At 33.6% G+C, this 24461-nt stretch overlaps 1 protein-coding gene across 1 annotated transcript in view; it reads left to right on the top strand.

Moving 5' to 3' along the window:
* The window catches only part of LOC125649859 (uncharacterized), a 31461-nt gene extending 13677 nt beyond the window's left edge, over positions 1–17784 (top strand). Inside the window, exons 7-14 of the mRNA XM_056166006.1 lie at positions 641–845; positions 6611–6739; positions 7436–7582; positions 8904–9127; positions 10010–10189; positions 11745–11927; positions 13914–14118; positions 16962–17784. Of these exons, the coding sequence (XP_056021981.1) occupies positions 641–845; positions 6611–6739; positions 7436–7582; positions 8904–9127; positions 10010–10189; positions 11745–11927; positions 13914–14118; positions 16962–17101 (1413 nt within the window). The 3' untranslated portion in view covers positions 17102–17784. The remainder of the gene's footprint in view (positions 1–640; positions 846–6610; positions 6740–7435; positions 7583–8903; positions 9128–10009; positions 10190–11744; positions 11928–13913; positions 14119–16961) is intronic.
* The last annotated feature ends 6677 nt before the right edge of the window (positions 17785–24461 follow it).

Below are 24461 nucleotides of genomic sequence, written 5' to 3'. Positions count from 1 at the left end.
TTTAGTATTGTAAACAAATATATATTAAATTGTTTTCTTCTCTAGTTTATTGAATGCCATCTTCGCAAGCCAAGTGTCCGATTCGCTTACTTTCATCTCACCCTTGGCGGATTTAATGTCATTTGTAAGCCTTCCAAATTTCGCGCTTTGACTTTCCAAAGCATCCAATCAAATCGCACCATACATACGATTTGGTTTGAGTAATGGCGGCCCGTGTTATGTTATATTGTGTTGTCGTTTGAAAAAGAAATAGATATGGAACATTGGTGACCTTGAACTGTTTATGACTGTAATTATATATATCATCAATCGTTGTGATTCTTTGATTATTAACCCCGCGTTTACATCATTTTTATGCTATCAAGAAATCAATTATGACGTATTTATGTCTTAAAATGAATATGAAATCTTACTACAGTGTACTGTATATGCGTTTATTTATTTTTTTTTTGATCAGTATAGCTATAATTGAATTATAGAATTTCATGCAACAATATTAATGATACTACATATGAAAGATGAATATAAATTCAATAATTTGGACTTTTTTGAAATTATATTGGGAAAAATTGTACTTGGTCACTAAAGTTACAATATTGGATTTAGTGATAGTGATTTGTGTAAATTTTTCATGAAACAGTTAATTGTTCATCCGTCTGCTCCTCCGAGAGACCTCCATGTGCCTTTGTTGATCATCATTGGAACAATACCTCTCCAGTCTGTTGTTCAACAGTACCAAACGCAATATGGTGTTTCAGCCACTGGACCACCCGCCTTACCTCCTCCCTACAGACCTGAGCCGTCAGCACCGCCTATGGGTGGAGCTGTGCCAATGACGAATTTACGTGAGTAGAATTATTTGAGAACAGATCCATTGGACAAATGAACACAGGGATAATTTATATATTTGGCTTTGGTGATATTTTTTAAAAGTTCATTCCTATTTCTCCTGTATATATGTAATCACAGAAGACATTCTTTGCTGTAGTCTGATATTGGTTTATTGTTATTGAATATATTTTAAAGTGTATATTAAAATCTGTTCCATACGAAATATATATATGTCCATGTTTTTAATAGCTTGCAAAATAGTTCTCAAGCAAATTAAGAACTCCCTCAAAAATTGATAGTCATTGAACAAAACTAAACATTTTAAATTCATCAAGTTTCGTTTTGCAGCGCCACCTAGCTACAATGAGTGTGTTTTCGGTAAAACCAACATCCGGGAAGAGGATGACTCTGAACATACTCGGGGAGAGATGGACTACGCCCCTGCCTATACGTATTATGATTGGTCAAAACAATCACAGTTCAAGTGACTTTCAGGGAGACTGTTAGATTCTGTGTATTTCATTTTTATTTCATAATTTCATAAATCCATGCGTGGACATAAAAACTAACCTGACCATTTTATACGCATTCTATTTGTATGATGATGTATCATGTATTTTTATACTAAGTGACAAACCTGAATTACTATTTTTTGTTGACAGCATTAATTCAGGTCTTGGTACAACCATGTCATAATCGAGACACATCTTGCGTTTCTCATTATGACTGCTTCAGCCCTGAACAAGGATAGTCCCTTTTTATTTATTTATTTTTGTGATATTTGAATTTCCGTATTTATTATAAAATGTTAAGAACATTCTTACATTATGTAAAACTTATCTTATTGAATGTTGTATGATGTGACTGTTTTATAGTAGCCACGGGTTATTACTGCTGTGTTTTATGTACATGTATTCATTAATAAATTACAGGAGTACATGTACTATGAAATTTACATTTGTACCGGTACTTGAGCCTTGGCGAGGGGATAAAAACACACGACGAGTTGAATATAAATCAAATCAAACATGATGGGAGATTCTTTTAATCACATGTTAACCCCTCACGCCCCCTCCCGGTTATTAACATCATGGGAGATTCTTTTAATCACATGTTAACCCCTCACGCCCCCTCCCGGTTATTCATTTACCTCCCTGTATGGTTGGGAAGTTTGCTTCGCTTTGACATTCTGTAAACAAATTACGCAAAATTGACGTTTATAACGTCAGAAACGGCTTACAAAAGCATATAAGTGTAATAATTAAAATTTGTGTGATGGGAGATATCCACAGCGCGAGCTGATAGTGTAATGATTCTCATAAGGAGGACGAGTTAATTAATGATGGTAATCGCCAACTTTTATCCTATGAGGTTCCTTACAAAGCTCTGGAAAAAATGCATAGAGATGAAAAGACAAAACAGAAAGATATAGAATCACAAAAAGGTTCAATGATCATAAAGTTTTGGTTTTCGTTTGTTAATGACCTAGTCTTCGGGAATGGAATGAATTTCGCGCCCATAAGATTATCCTATTTACAAGTTCCGTGTGAGCAATGCGTTACCATGTTATCTCTTATTAAGCAAAACTATTCCTTAATAAGGTAAAAAGAAATAACTCGGCATCTCAACACAAATTCTAAACAAGCGCCAATTTTGTCCGACCGTGTACGCAGAAACAAACGACGTTATCTGATTGGACAAAATTTAACACGCCCACTTGTTGCTGGATCGGTGTATTAATGGATTATTTTGCCATGAAGGGAGCGTGCACGTACATCTATAGTCCTTTAAACTAGCATGTAATCTAGTGAATCGTTATGTAAATCTAGTAAACAGGGTTTTAAGTTAGAAATGGAATATACGGTTATAGTTTTGTGGACATGATCACACGAGTTATTGGAGCTCAGAATCTGATAGCAAAATCAAAAGATGAAGATACGCCATATTTGAAGTGACATTACCAATGTAAAAATGTTTAGAATAGGTTAAGGACATGACATGTGATTTATGAAAGAAATAATCTGTATCATGTTGGTGTCACCATGATGCCTAGCATTTAGATGGGTGCAAATACGAATCTGAACCTACATGGTCCTGCAAAGGGTCACTCTGTCGCCGAGAGTGAAGGTGGATAGCCCCAGATATAAGGTAGAAATAAGCGAAATGTAATGTCAACTGCGGTGTAATCTACAGTTCTATCTACATACAGGAGGAACCTGAGCCTGTATCTGTATGAAAGGTGAAGATAACGAACAGTGATCAATCTCATACCGGTAGTTTCTATAAGGCATACAAAATTACGAGTTATGCAAACACTGATAAACCAGAGGTGGGATCAGGTGTCTAGGAGGAGTAAGCATCCCCTGTCAACCGATCACATCCGCCGCGAGCTCTATATTTTTATCAGGTAAACGGAGTAATCCGTAGTCAAAATCAGTGTGTAAAGAACGGCTTAACAATTGGTATGAAACACGTCAGACAGCATATGACACTATGAAATGTTGTTTTGGTAATTAGATCGTTATATAACTACCATAAAATTTGCGAAGTGCTGAATTTAAACGAGACTGTTATAACCCTTGTAACATCAACTTGTTTGTCAGTAGCCTGTCTCCATTAGAAAAACTTATCATAAGCAGAACAAGCTTTTGTGTATCTAATCATTTGAGAGACATAAACACCACATGAAGGTGATTATGGGATATTGCAACATAGATATAGAAGTTGACGATGGAGAAGCTGAAGTCAACCCGTTTGTCATAAAGTTGAGTTGCCGTTAATATCTATGTTCAATAAAATATTTAAGTATGAAGGAGATGTGGACGACTATGGTGTCTTTTATTTCGAGTTCACTGGGATATATCAAATCGACATATAAAACGTTGTCGATATATCTACATGTATTTCGTGTTGAAGGTCATAGCAAAAGATTTTTTCTTCTCATGTAGAATCTTTTGAATAAATTCTGCTTGATATGTGTAACACACAAGTTCTTTTCACCTTTTATTCACAGTTGTAGTGTAATGTAATCAATCAATGAATCAATGACAGTGCTCCTATAAATATAAATAAATAAAAACACATTATAATTTGTGCTAGTGACTTAACCAATGTACAATATTTGCTTGACCTCAATCATATATACAAACATATTTCCTATGCAAGGATTCATATGTAGTACATGCATTATAAACATGCATAATTAGCAACATGAACAAATAGCAATTGCAAATTAGAAAAAGGTTGCGAATACGCAAAGTTCACAAACCTAAACAAGGCACGCAATATCCGGCCCAAAAAATGGCCACCACGACAGGTCAAGGTCAACGTAATACACTGATCACCTACATTTAGACATATTAATAAAATAAACACTGTAAATATACTGAAACACACATATAACTCGAACACCGTTGTGTCACCGAAGTACATGTATGTAAAACTCAATTATATTCTCCCATTAAGTATAAATAGAAAACATTAAGCTATAAACTAGTTCTCAATTCTATATGTCTGATTAATGATTGAATTCCGCTTCCTAACAGCATTGTTTAGCAAAGAATCTCCTACAATACCTTACACACGATATAGTGAATCTATGCACTCAAAATATTCACTGACAAATTACTGTGTACTTGAAAATGACAAATATATCACCAAAAACTTACACAACATCAGACACGTCTTCGTTGTTCTGTATCTCGTGCAAAAATACCGCCAATAGCAGGTTCTATTATTACACACACTGACCAATCACTGACCGTCTTCATAAGTGTGAAAAATATTACACGAAATTATTTTAACTCAACAAGAGATACTTTTACCCAAAATTAATAGAATATAATACTCTTCAAAGTCAATTATAATTAATTTTACAATAATAATCAGACACACAGAATACCAAAAATATCTACGTAGTTGCAGAGTCTCAATGGCGCAGAGGTTAATGCCTATCGTCCATCGCACGCGACCTTCTCTTGGCACCCGGTTCGAATCCCATCTGATACAACTTATTTTTTTTTTATATATATAAAAATGTTCTCCCCTTACATATGAATATAGAAACAGGTCAGCTAACAAAATAGCACAATTCGTGTTTATGGGAATTTCAGTAGACTGTTGGAAGACCTGATCACCAAAGACTACGAAGACATTGTCAATGAGAAACTCCAGAATCTTTTTGATATCAACTTCACAGTATTAGATACTTAAATTTGAGACAAACGGGGCTCAAACTCACGACCTCCCGGTTACGAAGTGAACGCTTTCAACGTTATTAAATGAATGATAACAAAATACAAAGTACTAGATCTACTTATGAATTGTTTTCATATAACAATTATTGACTGCATGTTTCGGGGAACATTATTTATGTTAACCCCCACGGGACGACAATATTGCCTTCCATTCGTCGTTGGGTAGTATTTCGTAACAAAATCATTAATGTTGTCGTCAACCTCAATCGCTAATAAGCAAGCTCCACAAAATCATTTTTTTTTATACTTTGATGAACTTTGATACTTTAGATGCATAGAATTTGAAATGAAGAGGCCAAACAACACAATTTTCTACTTATTTTGCTTTTGGTAATTTTACTGTTTGATGTTACTTTCTGGCTTCCGTAAGTATTTAAAAATAAACATGTACATGCAAACGACATAAGGTAAGTGGCAGATGAAATGGGATATGGAAATTTATAATCGCATTTGTCCAATAACTAAATCCTCTTATTGCTTGCAACATCACGCCCATTCGATCTTTCTTTATACAAATATTTATATTGCATTCATTAGCCTAACCCTAGCAGATTAAGTAACCTAATTATTATAGAATACACTCTCCTCCTTTGGTCCATGGATTTTACTAGAGATATTTCTTTATTTGGTATTTACTATGCAATTTGGTCGTACTTATGAACTAAGCACTTGTCAAATACTTTATGGACGTCTACATGTAAACTATTAAGTCAAATTATTGCCAGGGGGAGGCCCTTCGAGTAGTTGTATGGAGGACAGTTCGTGTTTCTAATGAATTTGCAGATGCCTTCGTTGATAAATGTCTGCCGACGAATTCAGTCCATCTTCAATTACTACCTGGCCATAAGCGAACAAATAAAAAAAAATAAACTACCAAACATTGATCAATTTTCTAAAATATTTTTCTCTACAACCGTAGGAAAGCCTTTTTTATCCACAGGGGAGTATGGTGGCTGATATGTGCTATTTTACAATTTGTCGTCTTTGAGAGTTGTTTATATCATCGGGTATATTTCTGTATAATTGACTTTTAAATTGCTTATTTTACCCCATGCTCCCATTGCTTATATACTCCTATTATATGAACAATCAATGACATAAACAATTAATGACACAAACAATTAATGACATAAACAATTAATGACATAAACAATTAATTATATAAACAATTAATTATATAAACAATTAATTATGTAAACAATCAATGATACAAACAATTAATGATACAAACAATTAATAACACAAACAATTAATTATATAAACAATTAATGATACAAACAATTAATGATACAAACAATCAATGATGCAAACAATTAATGATACAAACAATTAATGACACAAACAATTAATGATATAAACAATTAATTATACAAATAATTAATGATACAAACAATCAATGATACAAACAATTAATGATACAAACAATTTTGACATTTGTTTATACAATTCATTTCCTTACCGTATATAATATACGTGTACATATTTGACTGCAGTATTATATAAACTATACAATTCATTTTCAGAAAAATACACAATGGGGAAGTTAAGAGCGTTCTACATTGAACTTGAAAACCCCCAGGGGGTATTCTTTGCGGGACAAATCATAAATGGAAGGCTGGTTCTGGAATTAGACGCAGAAATGAAGATGAGAGGTAATACGTTCACGATCGCATTTGGGGCTTTGGGGGAGTTTAAGTTATAGTCTGATGGCTAGTGATCCTACTCAATTTTATAAGGTTCCTACCAGAAACTTCGCAGTTGTTATTATGTCTACTTGAAAAATGCCGGATACTGCTGTTGTTGGCATCTTCTTTTAGCGTTTTATAGATTTATTCTATTCTCTGGTGATCTTTTGAGTGAAACATTCCTTGAGCGGTGAGTTCTGACACAGTGAAGAACGACCCATAAAGCTAGGTAATAAAGGTGTAGTACGTCATCTACAACATGGTGTCTCTGAGACTCTGACCTACAACATGGCGTCTCTGAGACTCTGACCTACAACACTCGAAAATGCGACGAGATGGGGTTGAAGAGGGCTCAGTTCAGATTCATATTCTTCAAGACAGTTTTAAAATAGTTTTGCAAGGTATTTTAGTACCAGTGGCTTAAAGGTTGTAAACAGTATATTTGCACACATCTTCTGTCAGGATCTTTTCCCAGTATTTTTGTCCTTTGAAATTAGATATTTTGGACTTTTATTTTGTATTTAAATATTTTAAACTATATCTTTTCTTTTCCTAAAAATCATCTGGTTAGTTTTCATTTGCTATATAGCTTTTACTCACTGTTATTATTTGCTTGTGGATAAAACAAGAAGATGTCGTCAATATGGCCGTTTGTAATTTCAGAAGTAAGACTGACGTTTAAGGGATTGGCTTATGTGCACTGGTCAGAAAGACATAGAACCGGAAGTGGAAAACACAGACGTACCACAACTAGACATTACAGCGCCACAGAGAACTACTTCCACCAAATTGTTCCCGTGTTTGGGAGAGGTTTGTGCAGTATTTGGTAAACTTCAGTATGCCTAGTTTTGTGATGCCTACGGAGCAACATTTAGTGATTACTTTGTCTGTCTGTCTGCATGGTGCACCATGATGGTATCATATTTCAATTATCATTAATAATCGTCTTAATTAAGTTTTCTTCCTGACGTTTATGGTATATATTTGTAGTGATGTTGTCTTTTCATTGATGTAATTGAATTTTAGGTGTTTTATTTTTCTGTTATTTAAAAACAAATGAAGCAACGAACGACTTAGACCAATTTACACGGAATTTTCTAACCGTGTTGAAGTGTTTGAGCAAGAGGTAGGGGGTCTGACCGAATGCTATATATCACTCAAACAAGTATTCATTGCGTCACCTGATAGGCTATATAATTCTTAAGAATTATCTGTATAAAGAAAAATATGGGCCACTTTCTAACCCCTTCTCACAGACATCTACAGCCTCCATAGTAAATTGCCGTAGGGGTTGGTTGAATCCTGTGTAGGAATGGTTGTATTCAAATTAAAAAGTAATTATAAATTATCGACCCCCGCTTTTAAACATTTTATCCTCTGTCATTTACTTATATTCAATAATCGAAAATCTATTGCTTTGGCCTTCAATGCAACATTTAGATATATCGACGACATTTTATCTATTACCAATGCTAATTTTCATTCATATGTCGATTCGATATATCCCAGTGAACTCGAAATAGAAGACACCACAGAGTCATCCACTTCTGCTTCATACTTAGATATTTTATTGAAAATAGATATTAACGGCAAACTAACAACTCAACTTTATGATAAACGGGATGACTTCAGCTTCTCCATCATCAACTCCCCGTATTTATGTAGCAATATCCCATTATCAGTGGCGGATTTAATTAAGGGGTCGCAGCCGACCCCCCCCCCCCTCCCCTTAAAATTTTCAAATTGTAATGTAAGTCGTGGTGTCTTAATTGTTTAGAAAAATGTACTAAACGATAAAAGAAGCAATGATTTCTTCCACTCCCGGAGAAATAAATGACAAAATCTTTTGATTTCTTGAATTACGTTGTTGGAGAGAACTTAATTTTTTCCCAAAACCCTTAAAATTTGCGTCATTTTATTAATTCACTTTATTAAAAATTATAGAAAATAGTACAAATGACTAAATAGGAGACATATTTCAAGCTCTATAAGATCTATAAAATCTATGATAGAATATTGTATAACGTCAATTATTTTGACTGACTCGAACTATTAAGTATATATTTGTACTATACAGGTATGTTTGGTAAAAATAACTTGATTTTCTGTAATATATATAATTACTATACAGGTATGGGGATGGGTGATGATAACCGTCTGCCCCCTGGCCAGCACGTCTATCCATTTTCCTTCCAACTTCCCCCCAACCTGCCCTCGTCATTTGAAGGCGGTGTTGGATATGTACGGTACACTATCAAAGGAACCATTGACAAGCCGTGGAAGTTTGATCATACTACGAAGAGACCGTTCACTGTCATTGCATTGTTAGACTTGAACACACAACCCAACGCACAAGTATCTTTCATTTCTGACTGGACTAATGTTAATCAGTATAACGTAAGGTGGCTCACTACACCCAGAAATAGCTTCTCAAATCAATATACGTACTGATTTGATCATAAAAGATATGATGATATATACATGTAGTAAGTATATATGCCAAAAAGGCAGAAAATATGCTCATTTGGATAAAAACATGATTTTCAAAAATATTATTTCAACACATATGACCAAAAGACTCTGGCAGATTTGAACTCGAGATTTGCGGTTCACCAACCCAATGCTTTAACCACTGATCTAGAAGATGTTAGAAAAACAAATCGATCGAAACAAATACTTTCACAAAACATTGGAATATCCACATTGTGACGTAGTGTCATAAAGAGTATAAGCTTTAGGCCAATTAAAACTAATTAATAGATTATCATCCCCGCCCGCCCCTCAAAAAGGGCCCACCCCGATTTTTTTTTATTTTCGCAAAAAATTACGATTTCAAACAAACTTGCTTCCCAGTGACATGAGTGAATGATTAAAGTCACAGAATATTGGTTTTATATCTTTTGAATGTTAACTTGATTAACACTTTGTGTGATGCTTTTTGTCTTAATGTTTTTTTCGGGAAATAAAAATTAAATAATAAAATCCTCCCACCCGCCCCATATTTTTTGTGACCCCGGATGATAATCTACTAATTAAGTTCAATTGGCCTTAGTGTAGTGAGCTATCTTAAAGCAACGGGTGGAGATTTGTCATACTTCTTAATTATCTATTTCGTGGAAGCAAAGAGCTATGTAATTGAAGTAATTTAATTTCATTTGCACGTTACATTAATTCTAGTAGTAAATAGAAAGTACCAGGGTGATATGTGTACACACATATTTTATTCCGATATTACAGAGTGGGACCCAAAACCAGCAGAATAAGTTCCTATGTTGTCTGTGCTGTAAGTCAGGACCGATAGCAGGTATGTTAAGACTGGACAGAGTGGGATACGTCCCTGGTGAAGCAATAACCTTCCAAGCGGAAATCCAGAACATGACCAGCAGAGTTTGCGGTACTTATGTCAAACTTCATATGGTGAGTTAAAGGTAGATTTCATAATATTTTCCGCCCTACTTAATCTTAGCGAGAGAAATAACCAGAATATTTTCAGTCCGTTCGTCTCCACCAGTCGTTTCCCAGTTGGCGGATACGGCCCCGTGTTACGGTAGGTGTTGAACCTCACTACTACGGCTGTAAGCGCTAGACATAGGTCTAAATTTGCAGCACTTCCCTTAAAGTTGTTGATGTCTTTAAATGAGTGAAGGAACGTAAAACAGCATACATACAAATAAAACTTTCGGCGGGTTATGATGCCTGTCTGACGAAGTCCTGTAAAGTCTGTTCTATCCTGTGAAAGTTTTGAGCATGTTCAAACTTGGAACAGACACCATCGAATTAACGTGCCCGCTTAGTATACGGAAGTTGTGTTTTGTCCGGTTTACTTCCGTTCATGTATGTTGAAGTCCGAGCTGCGGCTGGATAAATGTAACTACTGGACATGACGGACGTAAACCGGAGGTGCTCTGGACATCGACCGCGTCTACCACTCGAAGACCGTTTTCTCAGTTTCTCATGCGTTTTAACCGGTATGTACCCGTTACTCGATCGGTGAAGTCCGGTAACTCTCCGGTAATTGTATGGTTATTTTATACACGTCATACAATAACTGCGAGAGTCCCATCAACGGATGACCACCGGATTGCGTTCTGTCACATTTTCATCCGTTGGACGTCTGTCTATGCTATCCAGTAATCTGTGAGTGATCCGTATGACGGTTTGATAAAGGTGATTGTAATATGATGCAATTCTTTATTTGCTGTTGATTTCATGTTGTGAACTACATAAATGTAAATACATGAGGAAAAGTACAGCTGCATTTGGTATACTATAAGTATGTTTTGTAAATAGTATGCAAGAGCTTACACTAAAAACGAAAACAAGAAGTAATATTTTTTGGTAAAATGAGATTTGACGTCTGACTTAATTATATCAAGAAATAATATTCCATTCATTTCATCAATTGCAATGATGAAAATCTTTTTCATTTGATTTTATTATAGGATTAAACATTCTTTTTGAAGAATTTATCGATGTGTAAAATCCGGACATTTTACTCACAAACTGAATAAAAGTGCTTCTTTTATGTTAAGTTTGAGAGTAAAATGTCCGGATTTTACACATCGATGAATTCTTCAAAAAGAATGTTTGATTCTTATAATTCCAATTCATTCACTTTATTAACAATTGCAAAAATTTGAATAGTTTCCCCGCACTATGTTATTTGTTTTCAGGCGTGTATGAACACATCGTGTTTTCGGGTTTATTGGTGTATAAACTCTTGTTCAGCTTTATTTTTGTCCAATCAAAACAATTGTAATAAATAACATTGGAATTATAATATTTTGAATCTCTGGGAATGATCAAATTGAATGAGGATAAATACGTCAATACAATTTCATCATTTGTTCTTGTGAAATATACTTGTATTTTTAAACTGAGTATATATTTACTGTTAAAAAGTGCTCTCTTGGAAACAGCTTTTCCTTAAATTGTGCATCATGTCTCTTAGGTGTTATTCTTATTCATTCAGACCACAATTTTCCATGCTACATCAAAATCAAAGACAGTTTCTGCAGAAATCAGTAGAATTGGCCATCAAGATATTCACCCGGGGGAGACAGAAAACTGGTCTGGGGACCGGCTTGTTATCCCGCCACTACCGCCATCCTACCTGGTGGGATGCAGCATCATTGATATTAATTACTACTTGGAGGTAAACAAATATTTGTATATCAACAATAATTGCATTCAAAAGAACAAAGCACTTGAGGCCCGTGCGCCACAATGCTTACCTGAACAGTTACATTTCCCCCATGTATGATTGAATCCAGTTCAGGTCCGAGCGTGCAGGGTGTGCACAAACTTGAATCTAAACCACATGAGGATGCTTAAATATTACACTAATTTGAATTTTTACCTTGTTGTTCTTTACGAGAAGAATTTGAGATAATTTTCCTTTTATGATCATTTGTAGAACATTTAACACTCTTGTAGACCTATCCTAGCCAAAGGGTCAGGGTGTGAACAAACTTAAAACTACACTACATTTGGATATATGCCATGTTATTCAAAACAACATGTTATTGTAGAAAAACTTGATTACCAGAACTACTCTTACATTTTATGCAGTAGCCAAATCATTGTCCATTTACCTAGACGTGCAAATCTTTAATTGTGATGAAATATAAATTATTATACTCGCGTAAGTGTCTTATAAGGGGGCAGAAATTGAGATTTTTTTTTTGGTCTTTTTTAAAAACTTTAAAAATCTTCCACAACTCCTTTTCAAACATAATTTATTCTTTATTAAGTTATGAATTTATTCAGAAGGTATGGATTTATCCTTTATTAACTGCAGGGCTTGAAGCTAACTTTTTATGTCACCAGTCCAGCCGTATATTTTCCAAAATGATGCTTTAAAAAATTAACCAGTCCCATCGGACTAACTAAAACAAATATCAGTCAGTCCGCCAGACTTTTAACCAGTCACAGACTGACGGGCATATGTTAATTTCGAACACTGTTAAGTTATGAACGAATCATATGAAAAACATGATGCCAAGTTGCATTAGAATACCATGACTATTTTCAAAATTACCGTCACGTGCTCATTACCACATCTAAGTAGTACTATATACTATCGCTCCCGTTAGTCAGCACTTTATGCATGTACATGTTTAAAGTACAACATATGAAATCGAGATGAAAAATGTAATATCTGGCAATGTAGCGATAATATATTACTCCCAGACTTCAGATTTTCACTACAGCATTCTATGCTAAATTTGATCATGTATATTCAAGTAAATCATAAAATTCTTTGCTAGTTACACAAGTTCGACGGAGAGTATACTTAAAGGCAAACACTTGCTTGGGGGTATTACTGTCCTATGACAGCATCTAAGTTTTTAGCTTACATGAGCTGAAAGCTCAAATGAGCTTTTCTGATCGCCTGTCGTCCGTCCGTCTGCAAACGTTTTACATTTTCGACCTCCTCTCCAGAACCACTGGGCCAATTTCAACCAAACTTGGTAAAAAGCATCTTGGGTAAAGGGCTTTAAAGTTTGTTCAAATGAAGGGCCCCTTCAAAGGGGATATAATATAATCACAAAAATGCAAAAAAGGGTTGGGTCATTTAAAAATGTTCTTCTCAAGAACCAATAGGCCAGAAGAGCTGAAATGTACATGAACGCTTTTTGACATAGTGCAGATTCAGGTTTGTTAAAATCATGGCCCCCAGGAGTAGGTTGGGGCCACAATAGGCGATCAATTTTGCGTACAAATATATAGAGAAAATCTTTAAAAATCTTCTTCTCAAGAACCATTATGCCAAAGAAGTTAACATTTACATGAAAGCTTCCTGACATAGTGAAGTCTCAAGTTTGTAAAAACATGGCCCCCAGGGATAGGATGGGACCAAAATAGGGATCAAAGTTATACATGCGAATATATAGGGAATATCTTTAAATATTTGTCAGGGCGACTCAGGTGAGCGATGTGGTCCATGGGCCTCTGGTATAATACATACTGGTATTACATTTTATCATTGTGACAAATATCGGAATTTTACGCAATTACTGTGTATATTGTGAAGTAAGACTTGAGTTAAACGGAATAATGTTAAACCTTGTCATTATCATTACTATGTAATACCGGAATTCCATACATTATATAATTATGTGAATTTTTTATGATACAGTTAATTGTCGATCCGTCTGGTCCCGCCTTAGACCTCCACGTGCCTTTGTTGATCATCATTGGAACAATACCTCTCCAATCTGTTGTTCAACAGTACCAAACGCAATATGGTGTTTCAGCCACTGGACCACCCGCCTTACCTCCTCCCTCCGGGCCTGAGCCGTCAGCACCGCCTATGGGTGGAGCTTCGCCAATGTCGAATTTACGTAAGCACAATAAATTTTAGAGCAAAAATTGGATAAAAGCTAAGTTGAGCTATTTTGCATGCAACAATTTTTGAATAACAACTATGTTTTGCAGTTCCCTTACCAAAATATACACCCTCTGGCACACAGCTGCTGCAAATTTGCAGGAAATTTTTTCTTTGGCATTTGCTGCAAGTGTATTTTTCGTATAGAAATGTTTTCTTTGGCACACATTTGCTACAAACTTTTGGCACACAGTTTGCTCCCATAAAAGATAGGAATTCTTGTTTTTTATGGATTACCATAATACTTAGATAATATTACTATTCATAATTTGGGGGGAGGGGGGGGGGTGGTGATGAAAAAAAAATGTTTTCAAAAAGGTTTATTCATTATAGCAAAATTAAATGCATTCGCCATAAGTACATTGTACATGTATATATATATATATATATATATATATATATGATAATGCACTGAGCCTGATGATTATTATAGAACAAATCATTTTTGTAAAATGAATTAAAATTTAGATTTGCAGATTTACATATGATACACAAAAACATGCAGTACAGTTATGGTCTAAAATAATCTTCCACATTATAACGTTATCGCCAAACTCTTTATTTTAAAATCCGATCGAGGTGCTGATTTTAATCAGATTGCAATCTAATTAAAATTAGATCCTGTCATCATAGGATCTAATTTTAATCAGATTGATCAGATTGTGACCAACTTTACAGTATATGCTTTAAAGTATCAAGAACACGTATTGACAACTTCCGATTGTGAAGAAGTGATGGCAAAGGAGCACACCATCGCCTTCCCATTTTCACTCTTTCTAGAGAAAAACAAAATGCCCTTTTAAATGGCACTGATCTAGTAAACAAAAAATTAACACCATTTTTGAAAGAAAATGTGTTTTCAATTGTGTCTGATTAAAATTGTGAGCATGAATCAAATAAACGATAAGGTATTGTATTTTAAACTAGGAACACCCCAGGTGTCACATTCAATTTACATAATTACAGGAACACCCCAGGTGTCACATTCAACTTACATAATTACAGGAACACCCCAGGTGTCACATTCAACTTACATAATTACAGGAACACCCCAAGTGACACATTCAACTTACATAATTACAGGAACACCCCAGGTGTCACATTCAACTTACATAATTACAGGAACACCCCAGGTGTCACATTCAACTTACATAATTACAGGAACACCCCAGGTGTCACATTCAACTTACATAATTACAGGAACATCCCAGGTGTCACATTCAACTTACATAATTACAGGAACACCCCAGGTGTCACATTCAACTTACATAATTACAGGAACATCCCAGGTGTCACATTCAACTTACATATTTGCTATGCAAGGAAGAGTCCAAAAAGATATTTTCCAGAAAAATGTTTTAAACATGGAATCTGTTCTTTTCTTTCAGAGGAAATTATATTGCTTCAACTATCAATACTTTTATTCAAAGTAGTTTCTATGGATGTAGGGTTTACCCCTTTAAGTAGCCAATCAGTTTCGTTAATAGAATTTTGATAGGCCTCACTTTGATTTCAGAAAAAAATAATAAACAAAATGGAGAGTACACAAAACGTCTGGATTATCGAGACTAACGAATGCACAAATTAACGTCAGAATGATCGAGACTACTCCTTCGTATTTTCTATCCTTTGAGGCCTCTTCCTTCGCTCTCGCACTTTTGCTCATCGCCGTTTTGCTACGGAACGAAATAAGCGAGCAGAGTGATCTAACCATTGTAATATACATATACTAAAGTGCTTTAAAAACCTCTTGTTTTTCATATAATAATGATAATAATGGCAAAATAAGGCACCTATAATGACATAATTACAATCTGATAATATAGAAATAAGATAATCATGATTTCCCAAATGATTCCTCAAAAAAAAAAAAAAAATTAGGGGTAGGATAATTTATTTTGTTTCCAGATTCCAGAGAGGTAGCCAATTCAAAATATCGCGCATCATTTCTATAGTCTGTTACTTTTGTTAATCAAAACTTATTTTCAATAGTTCTGAAAATCTTTTTCTTATTGTGGGGGTTTGTTATGCTTATTATGTCTCCCCCTTTCTGGGGAAGACATATTGTTTTGTAGTTTCCGTCCGTCCCTCCGTTGTGAACGCTTCTCCTCCTATATGGCTTATTGGATAGATTTGAAATTTTGTACAATGCTTCATTGCCATTTGCAGATGTGTATAGTTTTGGGACAGGAGGATCCAATTATTTTCCTAAAAGTTATAGTGGATCTAATAGGAGTGGGGGTGTAAAATAGTTTGTGAACCCTTCTCCTATATGGCTTATTGGAGTTCACAATGTCTATGTTCCTCCTCATGCTTTCTCCTCCATACCATGCAGTACACTAAGGGGAGGAGGTTCAATTTGGATCATTTCCAATTTGGGAGCTGGGGAAACAAAACAATCTCTAGATACTATTGAATTTTTTTAGTTGAGGGAATAAAGTGATATTTTATTGCACCGCTGATTCCACCGTAAATATGGGTTCAAGTTCCTCAGACCCTATTTTCGCATTAAATTCACAACTGCAACGAAAGACAAAGTAATGTGGATTAATGACCCACATGTTTTAGAACTGAAGAAAGCACATGTACACATTGTGCCTATATATCTTTTAATGTGTAAGGATTATGACAAGAATCTATCCTTATGTTAAAATGTTTTTTAGGAGTCCACTACTTCCTTACTGTAGTCAGAGTATATTTATAGCATCTTTTAAAAACAATTATCATTCAATAAAACTAGAGATATTTCTACAACAAACTATATAAATTTTGGATTGCATTCAAGTTTCTTTTTTGCAGCGCCACCTAGCTACAATGAGTGTGTTTTCGGTAAAACCAACATCCGGGAAGAGGACGACTCTGAACATACTCGGGGAGAGATGGACTACGCCCCTGCCTATACGTATTATGATTGGTCAAAACAATCACAGTTCAAGTGACTGATATTAAGAATTGTATTATTTCTTACAGGACACATGGGCATTATAATGACTACATTACCGTGCATACTTCATACTCATACTGTACAGTTGTTTAGAGTACAATAATCGATCCGTTTGCTTGCCTTATCAGCATTTGGGTATTTAAAAGAATATAACAAAGCATATGAAATCACTTCAAACCAATTGCAACTGTGGAAATTCAAAATACATGTATATAACAGTGTGACATTTAACTCTGGACACGACAAAAGTCCGGAGTTTCGCCAACCCTTTTATTAAGGATACAAATAAACCCTTTACAAAAAAAGATGGGATTTTATGTCCACAAGACATGCACCAACATTTACACTTGTAACTATTGTAGTTTTTAAGATATTTCACCTGAAATCAAAAAATCCCATGGGATTTTGGAGGGATTTTTAATCCCACTTGGGGGATTTTCACTCCCACCAAAAATCCCATGGGAGAAAAAATATAATTTCTCCCATAGGATTTTAACTCCCACATTTAAATTCAAAATGGGATACAATGTCCCATAGGAGGAAATGTCCCATAATGAACATGAAATGGCAGTGAATATCCTATTTGAGCATGAATGGGAATAAATATCCCAAATAAAACACAGGGTGGGGACTTTTATCCCATGAATATAGTAATAAAGCAGAAAATTGTATCTTAAAGAGTGTTTGTTTGTCATGATTCTTAAGAATGTACTTGCAAGCTAAGGAATGACATTAACTTTATATCTAGTAATTACACTCCTAAATTATGTAGACCTATACATGTGTTAATGGATAAATGTCTAAACAACATGAGAAATTAAATTATATTAGAGCTCTGCATTACTAAAATCTTTCCCATGCAATTTTAATTGTATACATATAACCCTATCACAAAAATATTAGAATAAAATTGAACGGTATTAAATTATGCAGTTAGAGCACTAACTTATTTACATGCAGCTATTCACATTCTCTATTTACAACCCTTTACAGGTTGTCAGGTGTGAATATTCACAGGAACCGGTATTTTTGTCTGTAATAATAATAGTAGGCCCTATGGTACCATCCCCAATGAAAAAAATAACCCAAAAGGAATGGCACCATTTCTTACTCAAAACTTCGCTTCAAAACAATTCGAAAATTCTGCTTTTATCGTCCCCATCCCAATTGTCATTCTGATTCAGTAATCCCAGTGCTTTTATTAGGGGTGTGTGGTATATACCCCTACTCTTATCATTATGTACAGGCTAAATTACCGGTTCCTCTGATATGTTGTGGAATTTTGGAATAGCCTAGCTTACAGTTACAATTTGTTTACAATATATTAAAATTAGTGTTAATTAAGTGCTTACGGTGAAATCTGCTACTGCTAGATGATGCTAAGTTGTTTCGTGAACCGAATCAGACATCTCCAACAAGATTCTCGAAGATTTAACAACACAAGAATCATTTTACAAAATGCATGCTTCGGTCCATCATTCTCCCTCTGACAATCACATTCATTCTGAAGTCAAAGTACTTTCTCCTATACCTGAAGCGTCAAAAAGACTTTGACAGGTAAATACGAATAAACGGTTAGCAGACATCTCGACCCTAAGAAAGTTCAGTCCTGGATGTTCTAGTCCAAAAAGAAGTATGACCCAATCTTATGCATTCATTTATTAAATTTCCGGTTGAGCAACACCCAAATCCTCTAGAGACATTGTTTACAGTTATATGACATAACTAAATGTGTGACACAATATTAATCCACCCCTGCTCAAAGGGGCATAAGCACCGAGCATAGACCTAAATGTTGCAGCCCTTCACTGGCAATGGTGACGTCTCCATACAAGTGAAAAATTCTCAAGCAGGACGTTTACGTTTTTGTTTGGTTTCTTTTAAATTTTGTTTTCATTTTATTAAATGTTAAACATGAAAAGTATAACTGAATCTGTGTTCACAGCCAAACTTTTAACCTTCTGGATGCAGGAATAAAAGCAATATTTTAGCCTTCATTCTGTGTCATGTAAACAAAGACTGGAGTCTTTTTATGTTTACATTTAAGGTGGCTCACTACACCGGGAAATAGTTTCTCAAATCAGTACAAATTGATTTAATATTTTAAAAAAGATCTGATGATATACAATAAGTGTGTATGCCAAAAACAGCAAAAAATGCAAATTTGGATAAAAACATGATTTTCAAAAATATTATTTCAACACATGAACAAAAGACTGGTGGATTTGAGCTCAAGATCTGTAGTTCACCAGCCCAATGCTCTCTCTCTCTCTCTCTCTCTCTCTCTCTCTTGCCCAATGCTTTATTAATTAACCACTTAGCTATGGTGTTATAGACGAATAAATCGATCAATACAAATACTTTCCCAAAACATTTAAATCGCCATCTTGTAACATAGTGTCATAAAGCTTTAGTGTAGTGAGTACCTTAACAAACCAGTGAAATGTTTAATTTTGTAATTGAATTTTCAAAGCATCTTTACTTTTGCACATGCAATTTTACAAAGATTATTCAATAAAGGGTAAAAAAAAAACAACACTTAAAATACTTGTTTTTGATCCACTGTAGATTTTAGGAAAATATTAGATTCCTGGGTCAGAGAAATCTAGACATCATTAAATGATAATGAAGTATTGTAAAAAAAAATAAAAAAAAAAAAAAAATTCAAGACTCTGCAATATGTTTACAACTAGGAGAAATGGTCACAAGCTATTTTATACCCGCATCCCTCTTGGATCGAACCACTATAACTTTTAGGATAACAATAAATCCTCTCCCAACAATGTGCACATCTGCATATGGCAATGAAGCATTGTACAAAGTTTCAAGTTTATTAGATAATCCATACAGGAGGAGAAGCATTTTAATGCACAATTTAAGACTTTGTGACAGACAGACTTACAGATATGGACAGAAAGTACAAGAACCATATAATTATATGAAATGATTTTGCATGTAAAAAGTACATGAAGTGCACAATTATGATTTAAATGTAATTATCATTTTTATTAGGAATTTAGATGTCTCCTCTTTTTGCAAACAATTACACATCTATATATGAAGATGACATATATAGTGAGCATATAAAACACTCCTACCAAAAATGTAAACAAATATGTGCAATGCGAGTTTGAAAAATATGTATGTCTTAAAAAGTGATTGACTAGATATCAGGAAGCAAGCAAGCTCACTCCATGTTACTGTGCTACAACTAACTGAAATTCACTACATTATCCAAAATCCACCCAAAAAGAACCAAAACCTACCAACACTAAATACCAATATATATCCATGTGAGGTCAAGGTTTCAGGAGTGAAACAATGTGTTTTTTAAACTTTAAATCATTATGTTTTACTTTTGTAGGATATTCATAATGTTGAAATTGATTTAAAGCAATCAATTTTCAATTGGAGATACAAGGTACATGTATGCACATAAATGTACCACCCTGAATCTCATATCATACCTTATTATAGCTGGCAAAATTATGAAATGAAATTTAATGTCACCACAGAATTTATAATTTCCGTTTCTTTCTCTCAATTCACATGGAGACCTCCTTTTTTAGAGTCTTATTTTCTTTTACTTGAATGTTCTAAATTGAAATCTAAGGAATAATAATCTTGGAAGAAAAATCTACATGAAAATATTTTCTACTTTGAGAAACAAAATGACAAACATAACTGTTTTAAATGTAAGTAAGAAATAGAAAAATAATTCAATTTAATGCACTTACATATGTAATTGAAAGAAAATTCCTTTGAGTACAGGATTTTAGAATGAAAATAAGATTGATTAATATTCAAAAAAGTATTTCAATTTCTTCAAAACTTCGATCTTCAGATGATTTTCCATCCATTGACACCCCAAATGTATGATCACACACATTTAGCAGGAACATATGTTCCTGAAATCTCCTTCACATAACACTTGACTACTTTTGAAATGCAATTTAAGTCTTTTTAGAAATTAACAAAGATGAGTGTACAGATTCATACCCTAGCTGTTGATGATTGCTAAAACTGATCACTACTCAAAACTCTGAAACAAACCTTTATGGATTTTTTTGTATTTCACACACACACGCACACATACACGCACATGCATACACACATCAAAAATATCAACAAGACACTGACCTTAACTAAATACCTGAGTTATTTAGTTAAAAGTATTACTAACCTCAATATGAATGAAATCTATATAATACAGTAACTTTTCTTGCTCTAGGCATGCATTTATATGCTAAATTCTAATATTCAGTAGAAGTATAATATAAGGTGTAATTCATTCCCCCAAAAGCGTCTATACTGATGAAACATTTTACAATTATAAACTTGATATACACTTTTAACACTATTAGGATCTGACCTTGAATCAGAACCCTGGAGTTGCAAGCGTCACAATTTTTGTACATCTCTCTGTTTTTCTTGACAATGCATCCATCATTTATAATATTCTAGTGTCAACAAAATTAACGAATTAGGATTCTTTTAAATCATAAAGACATGTAATTACTATGACCATTTTGGTTCCATCTATTTTAAAGCTAGTATCAAAACCTTTAGATTCTAACATGTATATATAAACTGTGTTTTTAATTATCAAATACCAAAAAAAAAAAACCAAAAAACCAACCAACTTTTAGCTATTAGTGTTTTATTTTGATAATTTAATTTACAGATACATGTATAAGTTGTCATAATGTCATTTAATTCTATTTTATTGTTGCATTCCGCTTCTTGCCCTTGTAAAGCACAATCTGATTAAAATAAGATCTTTGATCCGCTCCGTTATTGTTATAAATAAGATCTTTGATCCGCTCCATAACAATAACGGAGCGGATCAAAGATCTTATTGAAACGACATAACAATAACGGAGCGGATCAAAGATCTTATTTTAATCAGATTGTGTAAAGCACCTTAGAGTAATAAACTGTTTTATATAAGGCTGCATGTATATAAATTTTATTATTATTATCACTGATCGAGGTTATGAAATTTACAATTACCTGTTCCTTCTTTACCTAAAAGCATCAATAGCATTAAGGAAGATGTTATCTAAATTGAAATGTTTTACACATAAACACTATATATCAAGTTTGGTTCCTCCTGGAGTCAGAATTTCTACCCTAGGAATCATGATATTTACAAGCTTGATGTTTTGTTTACTGTCACAACAGAAGCTGACCACTAGCAATAGGTCACATGAGAGAATCAATTGACCTAAAAATCTATTAATTAACATGATTGAAATGTTTTAATCTTTATATCCATGATAAGATATTCTTTATATATTTTATATTGAATTCAATTGGTACTTTGACCTCTTTATTTTCAAAATAATTGGAATTATGTCTATATACACACATGTGAGAGTTGGCCTCCATGTGTCCAATGAAGAAATTATGAATAATGGAGTGACAAATTAATGATTGTCTAATGCTTACAGGGATGGATCCAGGAATTTTTGAGAGAGGGGAATTTTACCACTAATTTTGGTTATCAAGGGAGGGGGGTCCACCCTCAAAATGTGTTATTTTTACTTTATTTTAGCAAAATTTCCTGAACCAGCACCCCCTCTGGATCCACCACTGGGTTATCATTTACTCCTTCATTCTTGATTACAAACCTAAGGACAATAAATTGTAATTTCACTTTTTTTTTTAATTTGACAATATTTCATTATCACACAACAGCAAAATTATGAAAGCATATACATGTACGTACCATAATAGCAAATTGATTGTTCTGACATATCATTTGATATACATATATATTCATAAGAAAATTTGAACTATCATGCATATTATAGATTATCAGTCATCAAGTTTTTTGTTGGTTTTTTTTTTTCAAAGTAATTTCACATTTTGAATCTTGCTTATTAATTGATATGTTGATATGGAATCAAATGACATTCATGCACGCAGAAGCTATGTGAAAAATGTCAGATCTTGTGTAGCAATTTGTAAACCCAATGATTACAAAGCCTATTAGTAATCTATATCAGTAAAAGAAAATTCTATTTTAATTCATATTTTGCAATAGATATGATAAAAGGAATAAGCATTTAATAATAATTATCAAAATCTATAGTTTAAAATTGAAAAACAATCTCATAAAAAATATAACATATATTTTACACATGCATTTTTGTAAACTTTACAAAAGGAACAGATTTCCCCCCTGAATTTATATAAAAATCAGTATTATGTCCTGTGACATTTTGTTAATAAACTTCTAATATTGACTTTGTCCTTGCATTTTTTGTCCATTTTTTTTTTTATATCTGTACCCAGGTTTTGTCTTGTGACTTTTACCCCAACTAACCCCTTTGTGTATAATACACATGGGATGTTCTTTACAGCTCAGCAAGCCCCTGACTTTGTTTCTCATTGTTCCTTATCTACAATTACTGGGTGAATGACTTTGTGAGGTTGTAATTTGCCATCTAATACTTTTATAAGCATTTCATATCATGATCAACATATCATGCTATTTCAGTCAATATTATAAATAATTCATTTGATACATAATATGTAATATTGTAGGCTTATATGGTGATATTTGGAAAATAATGGCAAAGCAATTCTCAGCATGAACATTGAAAATTATGTTGCAATATACATCACCCAATACAAAGGCAAAGGATACATTTTAATTTTTACGTTTAAATTCATATGAAATATTGTGAAATTCATAATCATGTGAATGCATAGCTGCAGAACTGTAGCTCTCTGAGAAAATATTAATTGGTACAGATCTGTCCCAATATTTTCTCAGAGAGCTACAATTTTGCAGTTAGTGAATGTGGTTAACTTATACTACCATTAAGATATGTAATCTCTTTCTAATATTTGTTTAATTTGTACCTTTTTCATATTGTACAACAAAGTATAATTTAATGCACATTAATCCTCGGATTATAATAATTTTTTTAAATTATTTTTTTTAGGCTTAATTTTTTTAAATTTATTTGTACAAATAGAAATTAAGTGCATCATAATATATACTTTTAAAGGTAAGATGTACAATTGATATATAATCACTCATACCAACCATTCATACTCCACTCAAACATTTCAAAACTATGGATTATAAATTTTGATTAGTGCAAAATTTGTTAATTTCTATAAGGTCATCTCAAATCTTTTAAAATCATTTTAGTGACTTTTTGGGGGAAAACACCTGAAACACTTTTAAAGCCAATTTAAATGGTCCAGGTCAAGCATATTTTGCTTTTAGGCCAAATCTTTGTAAGATCATTTGTGCACTTTGACAATTATTTCTAAATATTCGGGCTAGTATAATGAAGAAGTATGGATGTTTCAATTTTCATTAACATTTAATACCA

This window comes from Ostrea edulis, chromosome 5 (assembly GCF_947568905.1).
Source record: "Ostrea edulis chromosome 5, xbOstEdul1.1, whole genome shotgun sequence".
Lineage (NCBI taxonomy): Eukaryota > Metazoa > Mollusca > Bivalvia > Ostreida > Ostreidae > Ostrea > Ostrea edulis.
The sequence above is the reverse complement of the archived record's forward strand: the minus strand, read 5'-3'. Positions and strand labels throughout refer to the sequence as shown.